General features: G+C 36.7%; 3 protein-coding genes across 3 annotated transcripts; 1 reads left to right on the top strand and 2 right to left on the bottom strand.

Annotated features, from left to right (window-relative positions):
- Nucleotides 1-880: 880 nt before the first annotated feature.
- On the top strand, nt 881-4,252 carry LOC104233371 (thylakoid lumenal 15.0 kDa protein 2, chloroplastic). Its single transcript, XM_009786760.2, has 6 exons — nt 881-1,138; nt 2,892-2,995; nt 3,460-3,550; nt 3,644-3,712; nt 3,794-3,903; nt 3,986-4,252. The coding sequence occupies exons 1-6, from the start codon at nt 925-927 to the stop codon at nt 4,076-4,078; spliced, it is 681 nt and encodes a 226-aa protein (XP_009785062.1). The 5' UTR covers nt 881-924; the 3' UTR covers nt 4,079-4,252.
- Nucleotides 4,253-6,905: 2,653 nt separating this feature from the next.
- On the bottom strand, nt 6,906-7,968 carry LOC138883701 (uncharacterized). The gene is made up of 2 exons (XM_070164405.1): nt 7,344-7,968; nt 6,906-6,910 (listed from the first exon to the last, which is right to left on the bottom strand). The coding sequence occupies exons 1-2, from the start codon at nt 7,966-7,968 to the stop codon at nt 6,906-6,908; spliced, it is 630 nt and encodes a 209-aa protein (XP_070020506.1).
- Nucleotides 7,969-17,207: 9,239 nt separating this feature from the next.
- On the bottom strand, nt 17,208-17,828 carry LOC104233374 (protein SMALL AUXIN UP-REGULATED RNA 51-like). Its single transcript, XM_070164404.1, has 2 exons — nt 17,753-17,828; nt 17,208-17,575 (listed from the first exon to the last, which is right to left on the bottom strand). The coding sequence occupies exons 1-2, from the start codon at nt 17,826-17,828 to the stop codon at nt 17,208-17,210; spliced, it is 444 nt and encodes a 147-aa protein (XP_070020505.1).
- Nucleotides 17,829-23,472: the final 5,644 nt, after the last annotated feature.

Genomic DNA, 23,472 nt, shown 5'->3' with positions numbered 1-23,472 from the left:
TATGATAATTTAAATTATTTTTAGAATATATTACTCTCAATTTGAAGTAATCTATCATATTATATTATATTATATTATAAGTATGAAGATCAATAAATTGAATGTAAAAGACTAATGACCCTGTAATATTATTAGACTTTTATGCCCTTAAAAGTTATATTTATAATACCTTCAATATTAATAAACAAATGTGTAAGCTATAAAAATTAGTTTTGTAAAATTAAATTTGACTTAGGATTATCAAAGAATTTATTAAGGTGCGTGTATTGAAATTCGGCACTTTACAAAGTTAAGCTCTTTAACTTCCTATGCGCATAATAATTTTTTTGAGCTAACATATATAGTTTTTACCATATTTTATCTTCTCCTTCTATTTTTCTTAACTTAAAATTTTAGATTGTTATGATTTCTAAGTGCATATTAAAAATATGTACTAACCAAATATCACAAATCAGAAACAAAATTTTTCACATGACATTTCCCTTAAATAGTCTTTCTTTACCTTTTTAAATTCATAGCAAGTATTTTATTTTATTTTAATTGTTTACATATAAAGAGAGAGTAAATCAGATGAAGTTGTTTATACCACTTCACCTTCTTTTTCCACCAATAGTATCACTTTACTCATACGAGGAAAAATTAAAAAGGGGATGTGAAATTTTAACGCTTATCTGACAATCGAAATTTAAAATTTTTATGGATTCCACAAAAAAAGTAAAAATTTCCTTAAAATTTCCTAAAAAAAAAAGAAAGAAAGAGAGGGGTTATACTAGTAGTAGTAAAATATTTCTATTCGTCATCAAACAATAAGCCAAGTTTTTCGTCACAAGAAAAAAGAAAAGTTAAAAAGAATAGGAATAAATTAGTACTAATATTCTAGACAGAGGATACGTGCCCCTTTCAATAGACACAAGAACACTAAAAATGACCTCTCTTTTCCATCTTCCTTCATCTCTCACGTTTCGCAACATTTGTTACTCTCCTTCTATCCATCCCATCAAAGCATCACATTCCCATTTCCGAATTTCAGTCCGAAATGAAAACTCAGCGCCTCAACTATCCAAAATTTCAGAATTTTCATCCAAGACTTTGAATTTCTTGCTCTCTGGTTCTTTAGCTCTTGCTCTCTCCTTCACAGGTTATTTACCTTTCCCTTAAATTTTATTGTTTGATAATTGCTTTAGACATTGTCTTTTGGTGTTTCTATAATTTGTTGCAAATGGGTTCTTACTAGTAATCTTAAAAATTCGACTTAATTTTGTAGTTTAGCATCCTAATGATAGAACTGTAAATTTACTGCTCTGAGTTTCTTTTGTAATGTTGCTGTTTTTTGCTGTGCCATTTGTATTAAAACCTTAGATGGGTTGGAAGGATTTGCAAAAGCAAGTTCTGAGGAATTCAGAGTAAGCAGATAGCTCAATATGGCTACTGAATTATCTGATAGCTATAGTTACCTAGTAGATACTTTGACATATTGTAAAACAAAATTCTAATTGTGATTGTCCCCGTTTTGTATGAAGTATAGTTCTTCACCGAATTAATCGTGACTAACCAAATTATTATTTTGAGACTAGTATGAAGACTGTTGTTTTTTTAATGATTTGATGGTGTCCGAACCAGCTTGCATGCACCTAAGTTATCCCATCCAGTACCTGCTACTTTACACGAGTATAAGTATTGGGTAACGTTGAACTCATGGTTCTCCTCCTACTTGATTGATCACTAGGCCATATCTTTGGGTGCTCCATTTCGTAAATATTCGTATGTGAGTTTCCTAAAGTATAGCCGATGCAAAGTTTGAGGATAAAGGAGGTGGTTGCCTTAGGTTCGTGGTCAGCATAGAATTAATGTACCTATGATGAATACTCATAGGATTCATATAGTCAACTCCTTCTAGGCATAGTTGATTGATCAATAAATCCTCGGTCATGAAAGTTTTGTTTTATTTCTTCCTTTCTTGCAGGGGTTGGGTTGGTATGAGCTTGTTTTGGCTTTTCCAAGTTTTATTGTCCTAGCATCCATCTGCGTCTAACATTTGATGTGATTTCTGATCTTTCATAGCTTGCTTTTCTTCTGCTAGTTGCAATATCCTATCAATTTTCAATTGTAGCAAAGGGAACACAGAATACTGGCTTCAACAGCCTATATCCAAAACTCTTAAGTAGAGACCTGAAATTATCCTATTAAGCTCATCTTTCCACACTTAGTTACCCCTATAAATAAGCCATATTTCAGGCAATGCCAGATTTTCGTGGGATGGGCCGATGGGGTAGAGGATACTTGGACAAACACATGCCTCTGATGGAATTTCCTAAGTAGTCCTCTAGGTTAGTAACAAAACAGAACCTCTTGTAGGCTTTCTGGAATGACACTGAATTATGTTAGTGAACTTGATTTACAGTGTTGAAATGGCACAAGCGCTTGAACTTATTCTGGAAATCATCTTACTTCATAACTTTCAAAAGATTAAGTGCTACCTTACATCCTTAAGCTTCTACAAACTAACCATTAACAATTGGAATGTTGATATCTTCTATCTCGTCAAAAGATGTTAACCTAGTTAAATTATTCATATTTTTCTATTGTTTTTTTTTTTAATTATCTGCATCACATCGATTTGCCTCTCATTCTTATGTTCCGTAGTTCCCCACCTATATATCAATTTTTTTTTATCTAGAGAAAATGTTACTCTCTTGAGCTTCTCAGATACTCTTTTCATTTATGAAGGGGAAATGAATAATTTTCTGATTCAGTAGGGAATGTACTTCAGGATATGGCTGGACGTATTTTCCTGGATATGTTCTAACTTTTAGGAAATGTGTGCCTTGATACCTCTACAATTATTTTTCTTGGATTAGAATGTTGAGTGAAAAATAAACCTATGTTTGTAGGAGTTGGTATTGCTGAAGCAAAGGTCGGAGTTAACAAGCCGGAATTGCTTCCTAAGGAGTTTACTCCAGTTATTGATGTTGCTGGCTTCCTCTCAGATGGTCAGGTGCGATATGTGGTCCCTTTATTTAAGAGGAATTTCATGTAGCTTTCCACATTATACTTCCTTGCCTTGCCTTTTCTCTAGTTTGTTTTCTCTGCTAAAAGACATTGGATATCCGAAATTTGCGCTTCTAATGTCTGAATTTTAGATCCACAAGCAAGTAGAAGTTTGCTTTCTTGTTACATTCTCTTTGATTCTGGATCTCACTTATGGAAAATACAGTTTAGTTGTTCTTTTACGTTTTATTTTTATTTTGTGTTTCGGGGTATGCTAGTTTCATGATGAAATAGATAAGGCTGACTGCCAAGTAGTTTCTTCACATTGGTCCATTACTCTGTTTACGAGCTTTTAATTCATATAGGGAGCGCACTATCTTATTCTATCGTACTAATTTTTGCTTGAACTACAAGAGCTTCTTTTTCATACGAAAGAAAAAGAATTTCTCATGATTTATTACTAGTGTACAGGAGAAAAGACTTGCACAAGAGATCACGGATATAGAAAAGGATACTGGTTTTAAGCTGAGAGTTTTAGCTCAGAACTATCCTGATACGCCTGGTACATATTCTACTATTAGTGTCCAATTTATCTCCACAACTTAATTAATTTTTTCTAGATGTGTAACATAATGTTTAAATGCTATATTCACAGGATTAGCTATCAAAGATTTTTGGCAAGTGGACGACAGGACCATAGTTTTTGTTGCTGATCCTACCTTTGGTAATACGCCAGAAATTCTTCTTTTTTCAGACTACATTTGTTCTGTTGGCTTATCTTTTGGTACTTTCTGTATTTGTCCAGGAAACATACTAAATTTCAATGTTGGAGCTACTGTGGATCTTGACATTCCACGTAGCTTCTGGAGCCGTTTGGCAGGGCAATACGGAAACATGTTTTATTGGAAAGAAAAGGTAAAACTGTAAAATTTCCTTCTTCCCTTGATTTATATTGAGATTTTGAAGTTGTCTTGTATGAATCTGATGTATGAAACAGGGTGAAGACGCGTCTATTGAAGCTGCTGTTATGGCAATATCAACCTGCTTGAGAGAACCAGTTGGTCCGAATAATTGCTCGGAGGTAAAGTAATATCGGCGTGACACTGCACCGCTTGTTCCATATTTGCTTTCAATCTCTGTACATTGTATTTCTCCATAAGATGTATATCAAAAGATGAATGAACAATGCATTGGAGTGAAACAGTAACATTTTCTTAAATTGAGAAGGAAATAAAAGTATAGCTATTTCAGCTTAAAATGCAAACAGTAGTTTGACCTTTGAATCACCATAAACGCCATGCTTCTTCAACTTTGTGAATGTTTGAAACATTCTGATACATGAGATGAGCAGAATTCTATTCCTTATATAGCCTCTACTTTTCTGTGGGAATTTTGAAATATTCATTGTGTGTTGGAATGAGAAATTTTGTTGCTGTTGACTTAAAGCCTGTTTGGCCAAGCTTTTTTTGAGGCAAAAACACTTTTTTTTGGGTTAAAAATACTTTTTTTCTAAAGTTAAAGTGTTTGGCCAAGCTTTTGAAAAGAAAAAAAAATGCTTTTTAGGAGAAGCAGAAGCAATTTTGAAGAAGCAGAAAAAAGTAGCTTCTCTTCAAAAGCACTTTTCTGAAAAGCACTTTTGAGAAAAATACACTTAGAAGTAGTTTTTTAAAGCTTGGCCAAACACTAATTGCTGTTCAGAAGTGCTTTTCAAATTAATTAGTCAAACACAAATTGCTTCTCACCAAAAATACTTTTGAGAAAAAACACTTCTCAAAATAAGCTGATTTTTGCAGCTTGGCCGAACGTGCTATTATAGGCTATAGCAATGTTTTGATACCTTGGGAATTGGTTAAAGCACGAGACCAAGTATAATTGAAACATATGAAGGAAACAATGGAAAGGATTAAAAGCTGAACCCATTAAATTAAATCCCGAATCTGCCTCTGGACGAAACTATATAAATGCATAATTGGTTTCGAGTGTTAGTAATTGTATTATATGTATTTTTATCAGTTTATGCAGTTACTCAAATAAAATACAAAAATATATAACAAGATCATTAATAGGATGAAGACCTCAATCAGGAGTTTCCCGTATTAATCAAACACAACATAACAGCAAATATTTGACCTCTCCTAAGTCTTATTATTCGATGGATTATTTATCAGAAGAAGATTTTTCTGGAAATTTCTCATTCGTCGTATTCGAATTGCTTTGCCACTTGCTGGCATATTCGTCCATAAACGTCCATGCAAAATAGTTAACACAAAAAGGGAAAATCTCTCTTTTGGTATTTGATTATTTTCCAAGGTATAATTGACATAGAATAATGCCATATCATAAATGAGTTATAACACTACATGATGGAATTGAACTAATTATAAAACTTAAAACGTTTAACATGTGGCACGAAAGTGTTGATAATTAAGAAACTATTGTGTGAAAGAGGAGTTGGGAGCTCTCACCAAAAATGCCTATTCAAGGAAATATGTTGAGGAATTGACCTAAACAAGTTTATAATACGTAAGGTTAGGTTTGTAAAGAATAACTAGATAATATTCTCAATAGAATTTAAGTTACTAACAGTGTAAAATTTACACAACTAGATAACTGTCACGACCCAATTTAGAATCGTCACCGGCGCTTAGGAGCAAGTGCCCCCAAGTAAGCCTCATCGGTATTTAACAGAAAATCGGCCAGACTTTCCCCGGTTTTTGGACCATCCCAAAAAAAAATCTGTCTCAAATTCAGAAACCAAACATCCTAATAGCAATTCAAATGACAATAACTTTATCAATTAACCAAAATAAGTATCTACCTTTAATAGTCCACCCACTAACAACTGGAAATACCACTTTATCTCCAAATTTGATAAGAATGAGCGTTAATCAATATAAGTCTATAATAACAAAGACTACTCAAGACACAAAAAGAATGACCATGGAACAACTCTAAGAGTTCAAAGAAAAGACCATAACAATTGATAAAATTTCCGCCCACGTGAACAAGTGCGAGGCTCACCAAGAACTATCAACTTGTGCGCTTTAATTAACGAAATCCTCGCCCGCGTAAACTGCTGTCTCTGGAAAAAAATTAGCGGGAAATGAGTCGCTAGCTCAGTGAGTAATAACACATAACCACAACCATTTTTATTGGGGACAAGTCAGAAAACATGCTAGTATATTAAACAGAAATTATCATAAAAATGCCCCTTTCAGAAACAATAAACAATTTTCCATCTCATCATGTTTTTCTTGTAGTATAATACGATTGACAATTCCGTAATAAGCTCGGTAACCACTGTATAATATCAATATTCATATTTTGGGAGGTTTCAATGAACAGATCATGTAATCGGTATAACTGTGGACTTCTTCGCAAGAAGTCAAATGTAACGGTAGTCCCTACTCGAGGGAAATCGGTAACGGTATGCTAGTTCTACCTTCCCACTAGCGAGGGCTATAATTGTACTCTGTAATCGGTAAATACAAGGTGCACCAGGTCTAACGAACCCGACGTTAGCTACGGGATCCTTCAAAGTCTACTCTCATTTATACTTGTCTCTATATTCGTATATACTCATAGGAAAATATTTTAAAACAATATAAGGCATTTTGGTTATTATCAAATCATGTAATTTTATTTCGATATTAATTTCAAGTAACTGTAGAATATATCTAGTGACAACAAGAATATTTAAAACAACGGTAATCATCTCAAATAACTATTTCGGTATCATATCGAGTAAAAGACTTATCCTACATGCAACTCAAAATAATCGGTAACATATTCATATTAAAAATTATGTGTAAATCATGCAAGTTATGAAAACACAAATTGCGGTAAGATTACTACTCACAGTACTCGTGTGAAATACCAAACTCGTCACCTCGAGCGATCCGTACAACTTTCTTCAATCAATCTATAACCACATCAACATCGATAAAAAGAATTACTAGAAGAAAAGAACCCAGCTGAGAAATTCGAGTATTACCCGTAAAAGCCAATGCATATATAAGATTTCTCAAGGTTTGGTCCCAGCCTTTTTCTTCTTCTTCTTCTCCTTTTGAAATCTCTTTTGTGCATTTTCTGAAGCAGACCCATTTTCTTTATTTCTTTCTTTCTTTCTTTCATTTTTTAGCTTCTGTTGTGTTTGCCTTTCTTTACCTTTTCTTTCTTTGTTTTCCCATCACTATACAATGGGCTTTTGCCCATTTAATTAGCTAGGGTTTTTCTCTTTTTTTTATATAGTTTAAGTAGCATAAAATGACAAAAATATCCTAACTTGAATATGAAGTATTACATTCTCCCCACCTTATGAAATTCGGTCCCCGAATTTTAACTCAAGTACGTACCTGTGTACTGAAACAAATGGGGATACTTGACTCGTATAGTATCTTCTATTTCCCAAGTAGCTTCTTCAACTGTATGATTTCGCCATAGAACTTTTACGAACTCAATTTCTTTTGACCGTAGCTTTCTTACTTTCCTATCAACAACAGCCGTCGGTTCCTCCTCGTAAGACAACTTCTCATCAAGCGGTATAGCAGGTGCTTCAAGCACCTGAGATGAGTCTGATATACATTTCCTTAGCATTGAGACATGAAACACTAGGTGAATAAAAGATAACTCAGGAGGAAGTGCCAAACGATAAGCCACCGCTCCCACTCGATCTAGTATCTCATATGGTCCTATAAACCTGGGGCTCAACTTGCCTCTTTTCCCAAACCGCATCACACCTTTCATAGGGGAGACTCGTAGGAACACTTTGTCCCCAATTGTGAACACTAAATCTCTTCTTCTCTTATCAGCATAAGACTTTTGTCTACTTTGAGCTACAAGCAATCTCTGTTTGATCAACTGGACCTTGTCCATAGCTTCTTGTACTAGGTTGGGTCCCAAAAAGTTAGTCTCACCAGCTTCAAACCATCCGATAGGAGAACGACATCTTCTACCATACAATGCTTCGTACGATGCCATTTGAATACTGGACTGGAAGCTATTGTTGTAAAGCAAATTCAGCTAACGGTAGATATGTGTCCCAACTACTTCCAAACTCAAGAATGCAAGCTCTAAACATATCCTCCAAGATTTATATAGTACGTTCAGACTGCCCGTCTGTCTGTGGATGAAATGCAGTGCTAAGATCTACTCGTGTACCCAATGCTTCTTGAAAAGATTTCCAAAAGCGTGAAGTGAACTGTGATCCTCTATCAGAGATGATGGATACTGGAACTCCGTGAAGTCGGACAATTTCGTTCATAAATATTTGTCCATACCTCACTCCACCATATGTAGTCTTCACTGGCAAAAAGTGTGTTAATTTTGTTAGTCGATCTACAATCACCCATACAGAGTCATAACCTCTAAGGGTTCGTGGTAGCCCGGTGACAAAATCCATAGTAATTCTTTCCCATTTCCACTCTGGAATCTTAATTTGTTGTAGTAGTCCTGCGGGTCGCTGATGCTCAGCCTTGACCTGCTGACAAGTCAAAAAACTAGAAACAAAGTTAGCAACATCTTTCTTCATACCTTCCCACCAATAAAATTGCTTCAGGTCATGGTACATTTTTGTAGATCTAGAATGTATAGTGTATTTAGTGTTGTGAGCTTCTTTAGGAATAGCATGTCTCAACCCATCTACGTCTGCTACACATAACCTATCACCCATTCGAAGAACACCATCACTTTCAACAATTATATCCTTGCTTTTACCAGCTAAGGCCTCATCTCTGTATTTACATAATCGTTCATCCTCATATTGGGTGGCCTTAATGTGCTCAATTAATGAAGACTTAGCCTAAGCACAAGCCAACAATGCCTCTGAATTTCCGATACTAAATTTGATACCTGTATCTTCTAGTATCTGAATATCTCTAGCCAAAAATCTCTTTGTAGGAGCTATATGTGCCAAACTCCCTATAAATTTTCTACTCAATGCATTAGCCACCTCATTGGCTTTTCCAGGATGATACAAAATAGAACAATCATAGTCTTTGAGTAGTTCCATCTAACGACGCTGCCGAAGATTTAGATCTCTCTGCTGAAAGATATACTTCAGACTTTTATGGTCAGTATAAATCTCACAAGTTTTGCCGTATAGACAATGTCTCCAAATTTTTAGAGCAAATACCACTGCAGCCATCTCCAAATCATGTGTAAGATAGTTTTGCTCGTGCTTTTTCATTTGTCTCGTATCATAAGCAATAACACGACCATTTTGCATGAGAACACATCCTAATCCCACCCTCGAGGCATCACAGAATACTGAAAATCCTCCAGAACTTAATGGTAAGGCTAATATTGGTGTAGTTGTTAGACACGTTTTGAGTTTCTGAAAGCTTTGCTCACATTCCTCCGTCCACTGAAACTTTGCATTTTTCTGTATTAGCTTGGTCAGTGGCGCTGCTATTTTGGAGAAATCCTGCACAAAATGCCTGTAATAGCCTGCTAAGCCTAAAAAGCTGCGAATCTCTGTAAGAGAAGTAGGTCTGGGCCATTTCTGCACAGCTTCTATCTTCTTAGGATCTACCATAATTCCATCTCTGGAAACAACATGCCCCAGAAATGATACCGAGTCTAGCCAAAATTCACACTTCGAGAACTTAACATAAAGTCGATGTTCTTGCAATGCCTGCAATACAGTCCTGAGATGATTCTCGTGTTTTCCTTGTCTACGAGAATATATCAGGATATCATCAATAAATACTATTACAAATCTATCCAGAAACAGCTTGAACACCCTATTCATTAAATCCATGAATGTCGGTGGAGCATTAGTCAATCCAAAAGGAATCACAAGAAACTCATATTGCCCGTATCGAGTTCTGAAAGCAGTCTTAGAAATATCTTCATCTTTGATTCTAAGTTGATGATAATTAGAACGGAGGTCAATCTTTAAAAAGTGGGCAACTCCTTGAAACTGATCAAACATGTCATCTATACGACGCAAAGGATATTTATTGTGTATTGTTATCTTGTTCAACTGCCTGTAGTCAATGCACATTCTCAAGGATACGTCTTTCTTCTTTACGAACAGTACTGGTGCAACCCATGGTGATACACTAGGTCTAATAAACCCTTTATCTAACAAATCCTGTAATTGTTGCTTTAGCTCCCTCAACTCTGCTGGTGCCATTCGATATGGGGGTATCGATATGGGCTGCGTTTCAGGTAGCAAATCAATACCAAAGTCTATTTCTCTTACTGGAGGCAATCCTGGTAAATCTTCAGGAAATACATTAGAAAATTCTCTCACTACTGGTACATTTTCTATACTAACTGTTTCCTTTCTTGTGTAATTTACAATAGCTAAGAGACCCAAGCAACCTTTCTTCAGAAGTCGTTGAGCTTTCATAAAAGATACAACTTTGCAAATCTCTGGAACTTGACTCCCTTTTAGAATAAAACTGGGTTCATTTGGTATCTCAAACTTAACTATCTTTGCATGACAATCGACTATAGCATAGAAAGAAGATAACCAATCTATTCCCATCAACATGCCTAAGTCAATCATATCAAGTACAATAAGGTCAGCTAGAGTATCTCTACCCTCAACCCAAATCTGACAAGCACAATACACGTATTCAGCTAATAGAGACTCTCCAACAAGAGTATCAACTAGAAAAGGATCATTCAATAGCTTAGGCTGTCTACTAAACCTCAAAGCAAAGTACGAGGACATATAGGAGTGAGTAGATCCTGTATCAATCAACGCAAGTGCATCAAATGAATAGACAGAAAGAATACTTGTAACCACAACATTCGAGGCCTGAGCATCCTGTCTAGTAAATGCAAACACTCTCGCCTGACCTCTACCAGCATTCCCTTGTCCTTGATTCATAGTAGCACGGTCTCCAGCACCTCAACCTCTATGTCCTGTACCTGTAGCACTTGAAGTATTACGAGTAGTCTGAGTCGGTGCAGCTGACTGAATAGAAGCCTGGTTGAAATTTCTCAGAGGCTGAAGGAAATCCCTCAAGTGATGTCCCAACTGGCCACACTAAAAGCTCTCTCTAGTTAGAACACAACATTGGCCCAAATGTGATCTACCACACGTCTGGCATAATGGAATAGTGGCATATATCTGCCCAGAATTACGATGTCCAGAAGATGATGGTGCCCTATTACCTTGTCTGTAATGTGGTCTATATATGGACTGTGAAGGCATGTGTGTCCCTGTCTGAGAACCCTGTTGTTGCCCCTGATTTCCTGCTCTTCTATTTTCACTAAAACCGCCACTGAAAGCCCCTCCTGTCTTGGCCTTCTTACATAAATCACTAGCTGTACACTCATCACGTCCCTTGTTTTCAATCTTTCTAGCAAGGTCGACTACATCAGAGTAGGATAAAGTCTTCATTTGTAGGGCTACTGCAGTGTATACACGACCAACCAGTCCATCAACAAACCTCTGAACTCGAGCTTCTTTGGTAGGCACTAAGTAAGGAGCATATATAGCCAGCTTACAAAACTTAGTGTTATATGTTGACACATCCATATCTAGAGTCTGAACCAATCTTTCAAAGTCTCTAGCATATTTTTGCATCAGGCTGTGTGGAAGAAAATGATTCTTGAACAACTTAGTGAACTCGTCCCATGTCAGTGGTGTTGCTCCTACTAGCCTTCCTAGCAATACAATTTCATACCATGTGTTGGCCATATCCTCTAGTTTGTATGCTACGAGCTCCACGTCTTTCTCACTAGAACATCCAAGAGCACGTAATGCCTTGAGTGTCCTATCCAAGAAACTTTGAGGATCTGCTGAATTATCAAAACCTGTGAATTTTGGTGATTTCAATTTCAGAAACTCTTGTAGGGGTACTTCCTTATTCCCGAAAGTCTGAGTCCGTGCAGGTGCTTGTATCTGTAAAGTATCCTGAGGAGCTAAACTTCCACCCTAAGCATGCACCAATGCCTCTAACACATTCAATAACCTTGCCACTGCGTCTGCAGGTAAGGCAACAGTAGGTACAACAGTTGTCACTAATGGTGAAGCGTCCTAAACTCCCTGCCCTTGCTCTTGATCTGGCATAACAGCTTGGGGTTGACCCATGTTTCCAACTTTAGGTTGAGGAGCAGTCTGTCTTCTAGTTTGATGAACCCCAACTTGACCGCCACCCCGGGTAGTACCACATCCGGCACCACGTCCAGCAGATGAGGGTGTGCGTGTCCTAGCTGATCGATTCCTACCCTGCACTATTATTGAGTAGCAAGATAGGTTCGAAGTAGCTTTTACCCGATTTAGGGTCGGGGTCGATTTACATAGAGAGCTAGATGTTGGAGTCGGGTATCTATCTAATTTAGAGTTGGGTATGTGTTCCAAATTACACTTCTAAACATTTTTGGATTTTTGTTTTACTTCTACTTTTATCAAACTACAATGGTAAATTAAACTAGAATAAGCTAAGAGTAAAATATTGCGGGTTGTTCAAATGGTTTAAAAGGCACTAGGGTAGTGACTTTCGCCTTGGTGGTCAATTGACGGATACTTGAGTCCAAGGCATGATTGACATATTTGGTGAGTATGATATAACCGTTGCACGATTTTATCCACTCTACACCTCTCGGTGGTTCAGGTGATTTCGCCCGAATTGACTTTTTTAAGACCAATTGGGTATGCAAATTTGCACAAGCAATCAAGATTCAAGTCGGGTATTACTCTCTCGAGGTTTAACCATTTAATTGGGGCTATCAATCTCTTGAGTACGCCCCAATTCCTTGTTGGACCAATTTCAGTGACTCAAGCTCTCTTTCTCAAGAAGAGCCCAAGTCAACTAAACACAAACTAGTGTTTGCAACCACTAATTCAACAATTAAACATGAAATTAGCCTAAATATCAAACACGCATAGTCAATCTAGCCTTAAAATACAAGACCCATCAATTACCCACACTAGGGTTGAGCCACAACCCTAGCTTATAGATTTAGCTACTCATAATTAAAGAAGAAAAACAAGAAATGGATGAAGAAAAATTCATATTAATTAATTACTAAATGAAATAGGAAGATTCAATGTTGAAATGTAGCTAAAATTACTCAAAACAGCTAAAACTATGAAGTCACGAGCCCAACTCTGAAGAGAAAACTATCTAATGACCTAAAAATGGGAAAACAAACTCTTTGTACTAAGCTGAAAAATTTGGACAAAAATACCGCTGCGGGGCTAGTGCGGCCGTACTAAGACTCTTGACATAAAAATCCATCTATCTGAACTCAGGCAATGTGGACCGCACATAATGAAGTGCAACCGCGGAGGCTTCTAGTGCGGTCCGCATGAAATGGAGCGCGGACCACATTGGCTTGAAGCTCGGAACTGGCAACTCTTTGATCCTTCTTACTGCGGACCACACTAAATCGAGTGCGGCCACATTGATCCCAGTGCGGACCGCACAAAACCTAGTGCGGCTGCATTGCCCTTTTTGCCTGAATATCATACTCTCTGAACCTCACTTGTGCGGACCGCACAGAATGGTGTGTGGCCGCACTGGCCTTGCTTTGTCTGAGCTTTGTCTTGTCTTGATACTTGTGCAAGTTTCACTCCTTTTGAGCTGATCTTTGACATCTTGTCACCTTGTTGATCAAACTTGCAATCAAGCACAACTTGTGAGCCTTTGGGACTATTTTGTACACATTTCTAATCAAAACTTAAGCAAGAAGGAGTATAAAATATAGCAAAATCCCTAGTCATCACTAGCAATCTACGAAAGAAATATTCCAAAGTCAATCTCAAGTTATCTCAACGTACGATCAAAGAATGAAAGAAGGGAAAACATTTCTAGATGTTCAGTAGCCTCAAGATCATAAGTATGGGCGCCTACATACCCATGAACAATACTCTACTAAACATTGCTCCATGACTCGGGACTTAAAGACTAAGCTCTAATACCAACTTTGTCACGATCAATTTAGGATCGTGACCGACATTTAGGAGCAAGTGCCCCCAAGTAAGCCTCATCAGTATTTTACAGAAAATCGGCCAGAGTTTCCCATATTTTTGGACCTTCTCAAAAAATTTCCTGTCTCAAATTCAGCAACCAAATATCCTAATAGTAATTCAAATGACAATGACTTTATCAATTAACCAAAATAAGTATCTACCTTTAACAGTCCACCCACTAACAACTAGAAATACCACTTTATCTCCAAATTTGATAAGAATGAGCGTTAATCAACATAAGTCTATAATAAAAAAGACTACTCAAGACACTAAAAGAATGACCATGGAGCGACTCTAAGAGTTCAAAGAAAAGACCATAACAATTGATAAAATTTCCACCAACGCGAACAAGTGCGAGGCTCACCAAGAACTATCAACATGTGCGCTTTAAATAACGAAATCCTCGCTCGCGCCAACTATTGTCTCTGGAAAAAAAATTAGCGGGGAATGAGTCGCTAGCTCAGTGAATAATAACACTTAACTACAACCATTTTTATTGGGCACAAGTCAGAAAACATACTAGTATATTAAACAAAATTATCATAAAAATTCCCCTTTCATAAACAATAAACAATTTTCAGTCTCATCATGTTTTTCTTGTAGTATAATACGATTGACAATTCCGTAATAAGCTCGGTAACCACTGTATAATATCAATATTCATATTTTGGGAGGTTTCAATGAATGGATCATGTAATTGGTATAACTGTGGACTTCTTCGCAAGAAGTCAAATATAACGGTAGTCCCTACTCAAGGGAAATCGGTAATGGTATGCTAGTTCTACCTTCCCACTAGCGAGGGATATAATTGTACTCTGTAATCGGTAAATACAAGGTGCACCAAGTCTAACAAACCCGCCGTTAGCTACAGGATCCTTCAAGTTTACTCCCATTTGTACTTGTCTCTGTATCCGTATATAATCATAGGAAAATATTTTAAAACAATATAGGGCATTTCGGTTCTTATCAAATCATGTAATTTTATTTCGATAACAGTAATTTCAAGTAACGGTAGAACATATCTAGTGACAACAAGAATATTTAAAACAATGGTAATCATCTCAAATAACTATTTCGGTATCATATCGAGTAAAAGACTTGTCCTACATGTAACTCAAAATAATCAGTAACATATTCATATTAAAAATCATGTGTAAATCATGCAAGTTATGAAAACACAACTTGCGGTAAGATTACTACTCACAGTACTCGTGTGAAATACCAAACTCGTCACCTCGAGCGATTCGTACAACTTTCTTCAATCAATCTATAACCACATCAACATCGATCTCGTGTTAATTTTCTTGTTTAGGCTAATTCATGGCTAATTTGGAATACCAAACCCCCGAGGTTTCATGTTTGACTCTTAATTTACCTAGAATAATTCTTATTGGTATTTAATTTCTTATACCTTGTGAAACCCAAATATATGAACTGAGATAAAAAGAATTACTAGAAGAAGAAAACCCAGCTGAGAAATTCGAGTATTACCCGTAAAAGCCAGTGCGTATTTAAGGTTTAAAGCAGACCCGTTTTCTTTCTTTCTTTCGTTTTTAGATTCTGTTGTGTTTGCCTTTCTTTACCTATTCTTTCTTTGTTTTCCCGTCACTATACAATGGGCTTTTGCCCATTTAATTAGCTAGGTTTTTTCTCTCTTTTTTTTTAATTTAAGTAACATTAAATGATAAAAATACCCCAACTTGAATATGAAGTATTACATTCTCCCCACCTTATGAAATTCAGTCCCCGAAGTTTAACTCAAGTACGTACCTGTGGGCTGAAACAAATGGGGGTACCTGACTCGTACAGTATCTTCTATTTCCCAAGTAGCTTCTTCAAATATAAGATTTCGCCATAAAACTTTTACGAACTCAATTTCTTTTGACCGTAGCTTTCTTACTTGCCTATCAACAATAGCCGTCGATTCCTCCTCGTAAGACAACTTCTCATCAAACGGTATAGTAGGTGCTTTAAGCACCTGAGATGAGTCTAATATACATTTCCTTAGCATTGAGACATGAAACACTAGGTGAATAAAAGATAACTCAGGAGGAAGTGCCAAACGATAAGCCGCCGCTCCCACTCGGTCTAGTATCTCATATAGTCCTATAAACCTGGGGCTCAAATTGCCTCTTTTCCCAAACCGCATCACACCTTTCATAGGGGAGACTCGTAGGAACACTTTGTCCCCAATTGTGAACACTAAATCTCTTTTTCTCTTATCAGCATAAGACTTTTGTCTACTTTGAGCTCCAAGCAATATCTGTTTGATAAACTGGACCTTGTCTATAGCTTCTTGTACTAGGTCGGGTCCCAATAAGTTAGTCTCACTAGCTTCAAACCATCCGATAGGAGAACGACATCTTCTACCATACAATGCTTCGCACGATGCCATTTGAATACTGGACTGGAAACTATTGTTGTAAGCAAATTCACCTAACGGTAGATAAACGTCCCAACTACCTCCAAACTCAAGAATGCAAGCTCTCAACATATCCTCCAAGATTTGTATAGTACGTTCAGACTGCCCGTCTGTCTGTGGATGAAATGCAGTGCTAAGATCTACTCATGTACCCAATGCTTCTTGAAAAGATTTCCAAAACCATGAAGTGAACTGTGATCCTCTATTAGGGATGATGGATACTGGAACACCGTGAAGTCGGACAATTTCGTTCATAAATATCTGTGCATACCTCACTCCACCATATGTAGTCTTCATTGGCAAAAAGTGTGCTGATTTTGTCAGTCGATCTACAATCACCCATACAGAGTCATAACCTCTAAAGGTTCGTTAACACAAAAAGGAAAAATCTCTCTTTTGGTATTTAATTATTTTCCAAGGTATAATTGACATAGAATAATGCCATATCATAAATGAGTTATAACACTATATGATGGAATTGAACTAATTATAAAACTTAAAACGTTTAACCTGTGGCACGAAAGTGTTGATAATTAAGAAACTATTGTGAGAAAGAGGAGTTGGGAGCTCTCACCAAAAATGCCTATTTAAGGAAATATGTTGAGGAATTGACCTAAACAAGTTTATAATACGTAAGGTTAGGTTTGTAAAGAATAACTAGATAATATTCTCAATAGAATTTAAGTTACTAACAATGTAAAATTTACACAATTAGATAACTTATAAAGTAATTACAAATAAATCTCTATAATAGTCATTACTTGTAACTAGTTATATTATCACAAGTTAAACTACACTGATAACGTAATAAAAAAAGGTACACTACCGTTGATTCATCGTGTACATTACATAAGCATGATATTAATTTCTTTCAATCTTCAGCTGCAGAATAATCTTCTCTAATTCCTCTGGTGGACAAGGGACTTCAATTACACCCTTCTGTCTGAATCCATATTCTTCTTCAGCCAGCTTTAATAATCTCAAGAATGCTGGATTTGTTGGCCAATTCAACTCTAAAATAAACCTTTTTCTTGGCTCCTCACTACCTATGTTGACTGCAAAAACAACAAAGTGTCCTTCCTTTACATCATCTGGCACTGCTTCTTCATTATTTACTCTTGGAATTTCTACAAATTCAACTGCATTTTCGCGACGAGGCAAAAATTGAAGATGGCTCTTGATGATATTCTTGATCAGCTTCTTGATTAAAAGCTTAAGTGTTATCAAGCCTTTGGGAAGGAATTAACTAACTACCTAACTGTGCACTAACGATCTAATCTGTCTTAACTATGTTAGTTAGTGAAGTGTAATTAGTTGTTAGTTAATTATGTTGGTAGTGGAGGTAGTGGAGGTTGGTTAGACAGCTGGCACCAGCTAGCATTGTATTATATATAGGTGTAATTAACTCATTTGTACTACTGTTCCATTGATAATGAACAGAAAATTCTCTCCAAGACTTTGCATGCGTTCTTCTTCTCTCATTTATGTTTGCTCTGCTTCAATATCGATCAGAGTCTCTGTGAGTTTCTTCATGGTATCAGAGCGAGGCCTCATCAGTAAGATCTAAGGATTGTTCTTCGCGGATTGAAGATGATAGAGATATTTATTGACAATTCTGTAAGAAAAACGATTTCTGGTCTGAGTTGTTGCAAACCCTAGATTCAATTGATAAATTTTGTTTCTGATTTCTGTTTTGATTAGAGATTTTTCTCTTCATCTGTAATTGACTGAATTTGTTACTGTATAATCATGGAGATTGAGGATGGATCTGACTCAGGAACCTTTGTTCCTGCTCCGGTAGTGATTGATCACAATCATCCCATGTATCTCCATCCTTCTTATGCCCCTAGGTCCTTATCAGTTGGTATTCAGCTTATTGGAATGGAAAACTACACTTTGTGGGATCGAGCAATGAGAGTTGCACTCCTAGGAAGAAATAAGCTAGGTTTTATTGATGGCACAATCACTAGGGGTACTTTTGGACCAGCTTTAGGACATTAGTGGGATAAATGTAATGCAATAGTAGTCTCATGGCTTACTGGAAACGTGAGTAAAGAATTGCTAAGTGGAATTCTGTTTCGTTCTAATGCACTCCTAGTTTGGAAGGAATTGCAGGAGAGATTCAATAAAGTGAATGGATCACGTCTGTATTCTCTTCACAAGGAGATCTTTACTTTAACACAAGGAACATCATCTGTGTCAATGTACTATTCGAGGTTGAAGAATTTATGGGATGGGTATGACTTAATGATGCCACCTCCTTCATGGGATTGTGAGAAATCAAAAGAATTTGCAATGGATTTACAGTATTAATGCCTACTACAGTTTCTAATGGGACTGAATGAAGGTTATAGTCAAGCAAGGAGTCAAATCTTAATGAAATCTAAGGTGATTAATGTGAATCAAGTGTATGCCTTGATTGTTCAAGATAAGAGCCAAAAACTGGTGGCAGGAAGTAAATATGTCACAACTGAAATAATGGAATCATCTGCATTATTCACAGCCAGAAATAATGTGCCTAAACAGAAGAGAAGTTGGGGTATAGAATGTGACTATTATCATGGAAAGGGTCACACAAGAGATGGATGTTTCAAGCTGATGCATTGTGGCTACTGCAACCAGAAGGGTCATCTTAAGGGAAACTACTACAAGCTGATTGGATATCCTGCAGGGTTTAAATCCAAGGCCAGAGCTAATGTGGTGGATAGACATTCTATGCAGTCTGAGACTAGTGCAACCAATCAAGGAAACATCAATTCTACTAACATTGCTGCTCCAATGATCACACAGGAACAATACAATATGCTGCTCAATATGCTTAGCAAGGCTTCCACTTCTAAAACAAGTGCAAACTTGGCAGGTAAGTGTTTTCTTGTTAAAGATAATGCAATATATTGGATAGTGGACACAAGAGCTACGAATCATATGACAGGAAATGAAAGTTTGTTGTTGAATGATGGTAAAGTAGGAAGTGATGGAAATGTGCAAATGACCACATGAGAGTCTGCTAAAGTGACCAAGATAGGAAATAGTCCTTTGGGAGGAGGTGATACCCTTAAGGATGTGCTTTGCGTACCAAGTTCTAAGTTCAATCTATTGTAAGTGTCTAAATTGACAAAGGAACTGAATTGCTATGCAATGTTGTTTCCTGGACACTTCATATTTCAGGATTTTTGCACTAGAAAAGTGAAGGCAACTGGTAGTAAGGAAGATGATTTGTACATTCTAAGGACACACCATAAGGAAGCTAGAATAAATGGAGCAAAGGCTATGACAGTGGAACAGATGGAAGAACCTGAGATTTGGCATAGGAGATTAGGCCATGTGCCCATTGCAGTTATTAGAAAGATTTCTAGTTTTTGAAATAAAGGTGCTTTTCATTTACAGCATTGTGATGTGTGTCCATTATCTAGACAAACAAGATTGTCATTCTCTGTTAGTATTAGTAGAGCAGATAAACCTTTTGATTTGATACACATGGATGTATGGGGCCCTTATAAGGTCCCAACCTATAATGGAATGAATTACTTTTTAGCATTGGTAGATGATCATACAAGGTGGACATGGCTTTTCTTAATGAGAGTAAAATCTGATGTATTTGAGTTGCTCAAAACTTTTATTACAATGATCCTCAACTAATTTGGAAAGATGATTAAAGTCTTCATGTCAGACAATGGATCTGAGTTTTTTTAACATGACTTGTAAGGAATTGTTTACATGTCATGGGATTTTACATCAGAGTTCCTGTCCTTATACTCCTCAGCAGAATGGAGTGGTAGAGAGGAAACATGGGCACATCCTAGAAACAGCAAGAGCAATCAGGTTCCAGTCCAATTTGCCAATTCGATTTTGGGGCACATGTGTTGAAGCAGTAACATATATAATAAACAGGGTACCATCTACTATTTTAAAAGGTAGATCATCTTTTGAAGCATTGTACAACAAGACACCTTCTTTGGCTCGCATGAGGGTGATAAGCTGCCTTTGTTATGCAACTGTTTTGCCTAAACAGGACAAGTTTGGTCCAAGAGCAGTGAAATCAGTGTTATTGGGATATGGAGTTCATCAGAAAGGATACAAACTATTTGATTTGTCTAACAAAGTGTGTTTTATTAGTAGAGATGTTGTATTTCATGAGAGCATATTTCCTTTCCAGGATACTCATAAAAGCAAAACTTTCAAAGTCCTGACATTACAAGCTTGAAAAGGTTTTGTGTGGTGGATGAGTTAGATATTGCAAGTAGAAACATTCTGCATGATCAAAATGCTACAAATTCTACTTCACTGCAAACTCCAGCTGAATCAGCAGATATTGATCAAGAGAACCATGAAGATGTGACAGATTCAATTGAACACACAGAAGCAGTAGAAGAACATCAAACAATAGCATTGATTGAAAGAAGTTCAGAGAGAACAACTAAGCCACCTATTTGGCTTAAAGACTATGTGAGGACTGATAAACAGTCAGGAGTACATGCTTGTTTATACCCAATCTTAGATGTTATTAGTTATGACTCTTTGTCCTTCAAGTATCAAAGCTTCATCACCAAATTCTCTGCAGAAGTTGAGCCCAAAAATTATGCAGAAGCAGTCAAGGATGACAGATGGATAGAAGCAATGCAGAATGAGATCAAAGCATTGCAAGACAACAATACATGGACAGTGATGTCTTTGCCACCAAGAAAGAGGGCTATTGGTTGTCGATGGGTATACAAGATTAAATACAAAGCTACAGGTGAAGTGGAAAGGTTTAAGGCAAAGTTAGTCGCAAAAGGGTATAGCCAAAGAGAGGGATTGGATTATCAAGAAACATTCTCACCTGTTGTCAAGATGGTAACAGTGAGGACTGTTATTTCGTTAGAAGCAATGAATAATTGAGAAATTCATCAAATGGATGTCTACAATGCTTTTTTGCAAGGTGATTTAACTGAAGAAGTTTATATGGAGTTGCCTCAAGGATTTGTTTGTGAAGGAAAGCATCAAATTTGTCGACTACTCAAATTGTTGTATGGGCTCAAGCAAGCTTCTTGACAGTGGAGCATCAAGTTAACATCTGCATTGATAGCTTCTGAGTTTCTGTCAGAGTCATTTAGATTATTCCTTGTTCACCAGAAAGGTTCAAGGGAAAATAGTGGTGGTCTTAGTTTATGTTAATGACCTGTTAATCACAGGAGATGATGCCATCTTAATACAGAAGACTAAAGAGTACTTACAGCAAGTCTTTAAAATCAAGGACTTGGGGGAGCTGAAGTTTTTCTTAAGAACTAAATTTGCTAGAAGCAAAGAGGGAATTCTAATGCATCAAAGAAAATATGCATTAGAACTCATATCAGACATGGACTCTCAGGTGAAAAGCCAGTCAAGGCACCTTTGGAGGTGAACAAGAAGCTTACAACATTGGAGTTTGACACTCAGTTTGGGATTGAAGATGACAAATTTCTTGATGATACTAGTGCTTATCAAAGGTTGGTTGGGAGACTTCTCTATCTCACCATGACTAGACTAGATATTGCATTTGCAATAGGTTTGAGTCAGTTCATGCATTGTCCTAAAACATCGCATATGGAGGCTGCCATCAAGGTGATCAAGTATGTCAAGCAGTCTCCAGGCTTGGGGATATTAATGTCTGCAGATGCTTCATCTCAGCTTACAGCCTATTGTGATGCAGATTGAGCATCTTGCCCAAACACTAAGAGATCCATTACTGGGTATTTGATTAAGTTTGGGAAATCTTTGATCTCATGGAAGTCGAAAAAACAAACTACTATATCCAGAAGCTCAGCTGAGGCAGAATATCGAAGCCTGACATCAACAGTTGCAGAAATAGTGTGGGTGACTGGCTTGTCTGAGGAGTTAGGGGTGCATATTCAACAACCAGTTTCTTTGTTATGTGACAGTAAGTCAGCAATTCAAATTGTTGCTAATCCAGTGTTTCATGAGCGCACAAAATATATTGATATCGACTGTCATTTCATTCGCGAGAAGGTGCAACTTGGGCTGGTTCATCTAATACATCTTCCTTCTTTAGAGCAACAGGCAGATATTCTTACTAAGGGCTTGGGTGTCACTCAACATCATTATTTGCTATCCAAGCTAGGCATGAAGAACATCTTCATAACTCCTAGCTTGAGGAGGGTGTGAAGGAATTAACTAACTATCTAACTGTGCACTAACAATCTAATTTGTCTTAACTATGTTAGTTAGTGAAGTGTAATTAGTTGTTAGTTAATTATGTTGGTAGTGGAGGTAGTGGAGGTTAGTTAGAGAGCTGACACCAACTAGCATTGTATTATATATAGGTGTAATTAGCTCATTTGTACTAGTGTTCCATTGATAATGAACAGAAAATTCTCTCCAAAACTTTGCATGCGTTCTTCTTCTCTTATTTGTGTTTGCTCTATTTCAATATCGATCAGAGTCTCTGTGAGTTTCTTCACTTTGCTTCTAATTTCTTCTCCAATTATCCTGAACATTTTTCAAAATGAACTCAGGAAATTCTTTTGATAACTAAATAAGTTAGAGAAGGTTTGGAGATAGGATTATCTTTTGCCTTTGGTAGAATTAAGTTGTAGGAAGATGGGATTTTATAATCAGTCAATGTAGGAGAAGAAAGGAGCAAATGAAGTTTCTAAGGCTGCTTCAATATGGGTCCATTTACATATAGTTGCCATATGCTCATGTATTTGAAACATTTTGATGGGTCTTTTTAAAAGCTTTTGCCAATTATTAATATATGTTATGACAATGTCTATACTAGTGGGGAAAAAGGTGCATGTACTTAATTTGTTGAATATCTTCTGGTTATGTAGTGTCAACATCAAGATCAATGCAATTTAAGTATAATGTTTGAAGATGTTTTAACAAACAAGTAGATTCAGGGGGTGGGGTGTATGTACACATTACTTTTGTAGAGAGACTGTTTCCAATAAAGTACCTTCGGCTGAAGAAAAACAATTTAAGAACATGTTCGATTGTTTGAGTACATGTTTTAAGGACAATTTTAATTTAAAATCAGACATTACAAGTTTGATTGCTTCTGAAATGAAGTGATTAGTGATATCACTAACTAACTTGTTATGTTTTATGTCTAGGAAATATGTGCATTACATGAGGTTTTCAATGAAGA

The sequence above is a fragment of the Nicotiana sylvestris genome, chromosome 12, assembly GCF_000393655.2.
Source record: "Nicotiana sylvestris chromosome 12, ASM39365v2, whole genome shotgun sequence".
NCBI classification, from domain to species: Eukaryota; Viridiplantae; Streptophyta; class Magnoliopsida; order Solanales; family Solanaceae; genus Nicotiana; species Nicotiana sylvestris.
This window is presented reverse-complemented; position numbering and strand designations above follow the sequence as displayed.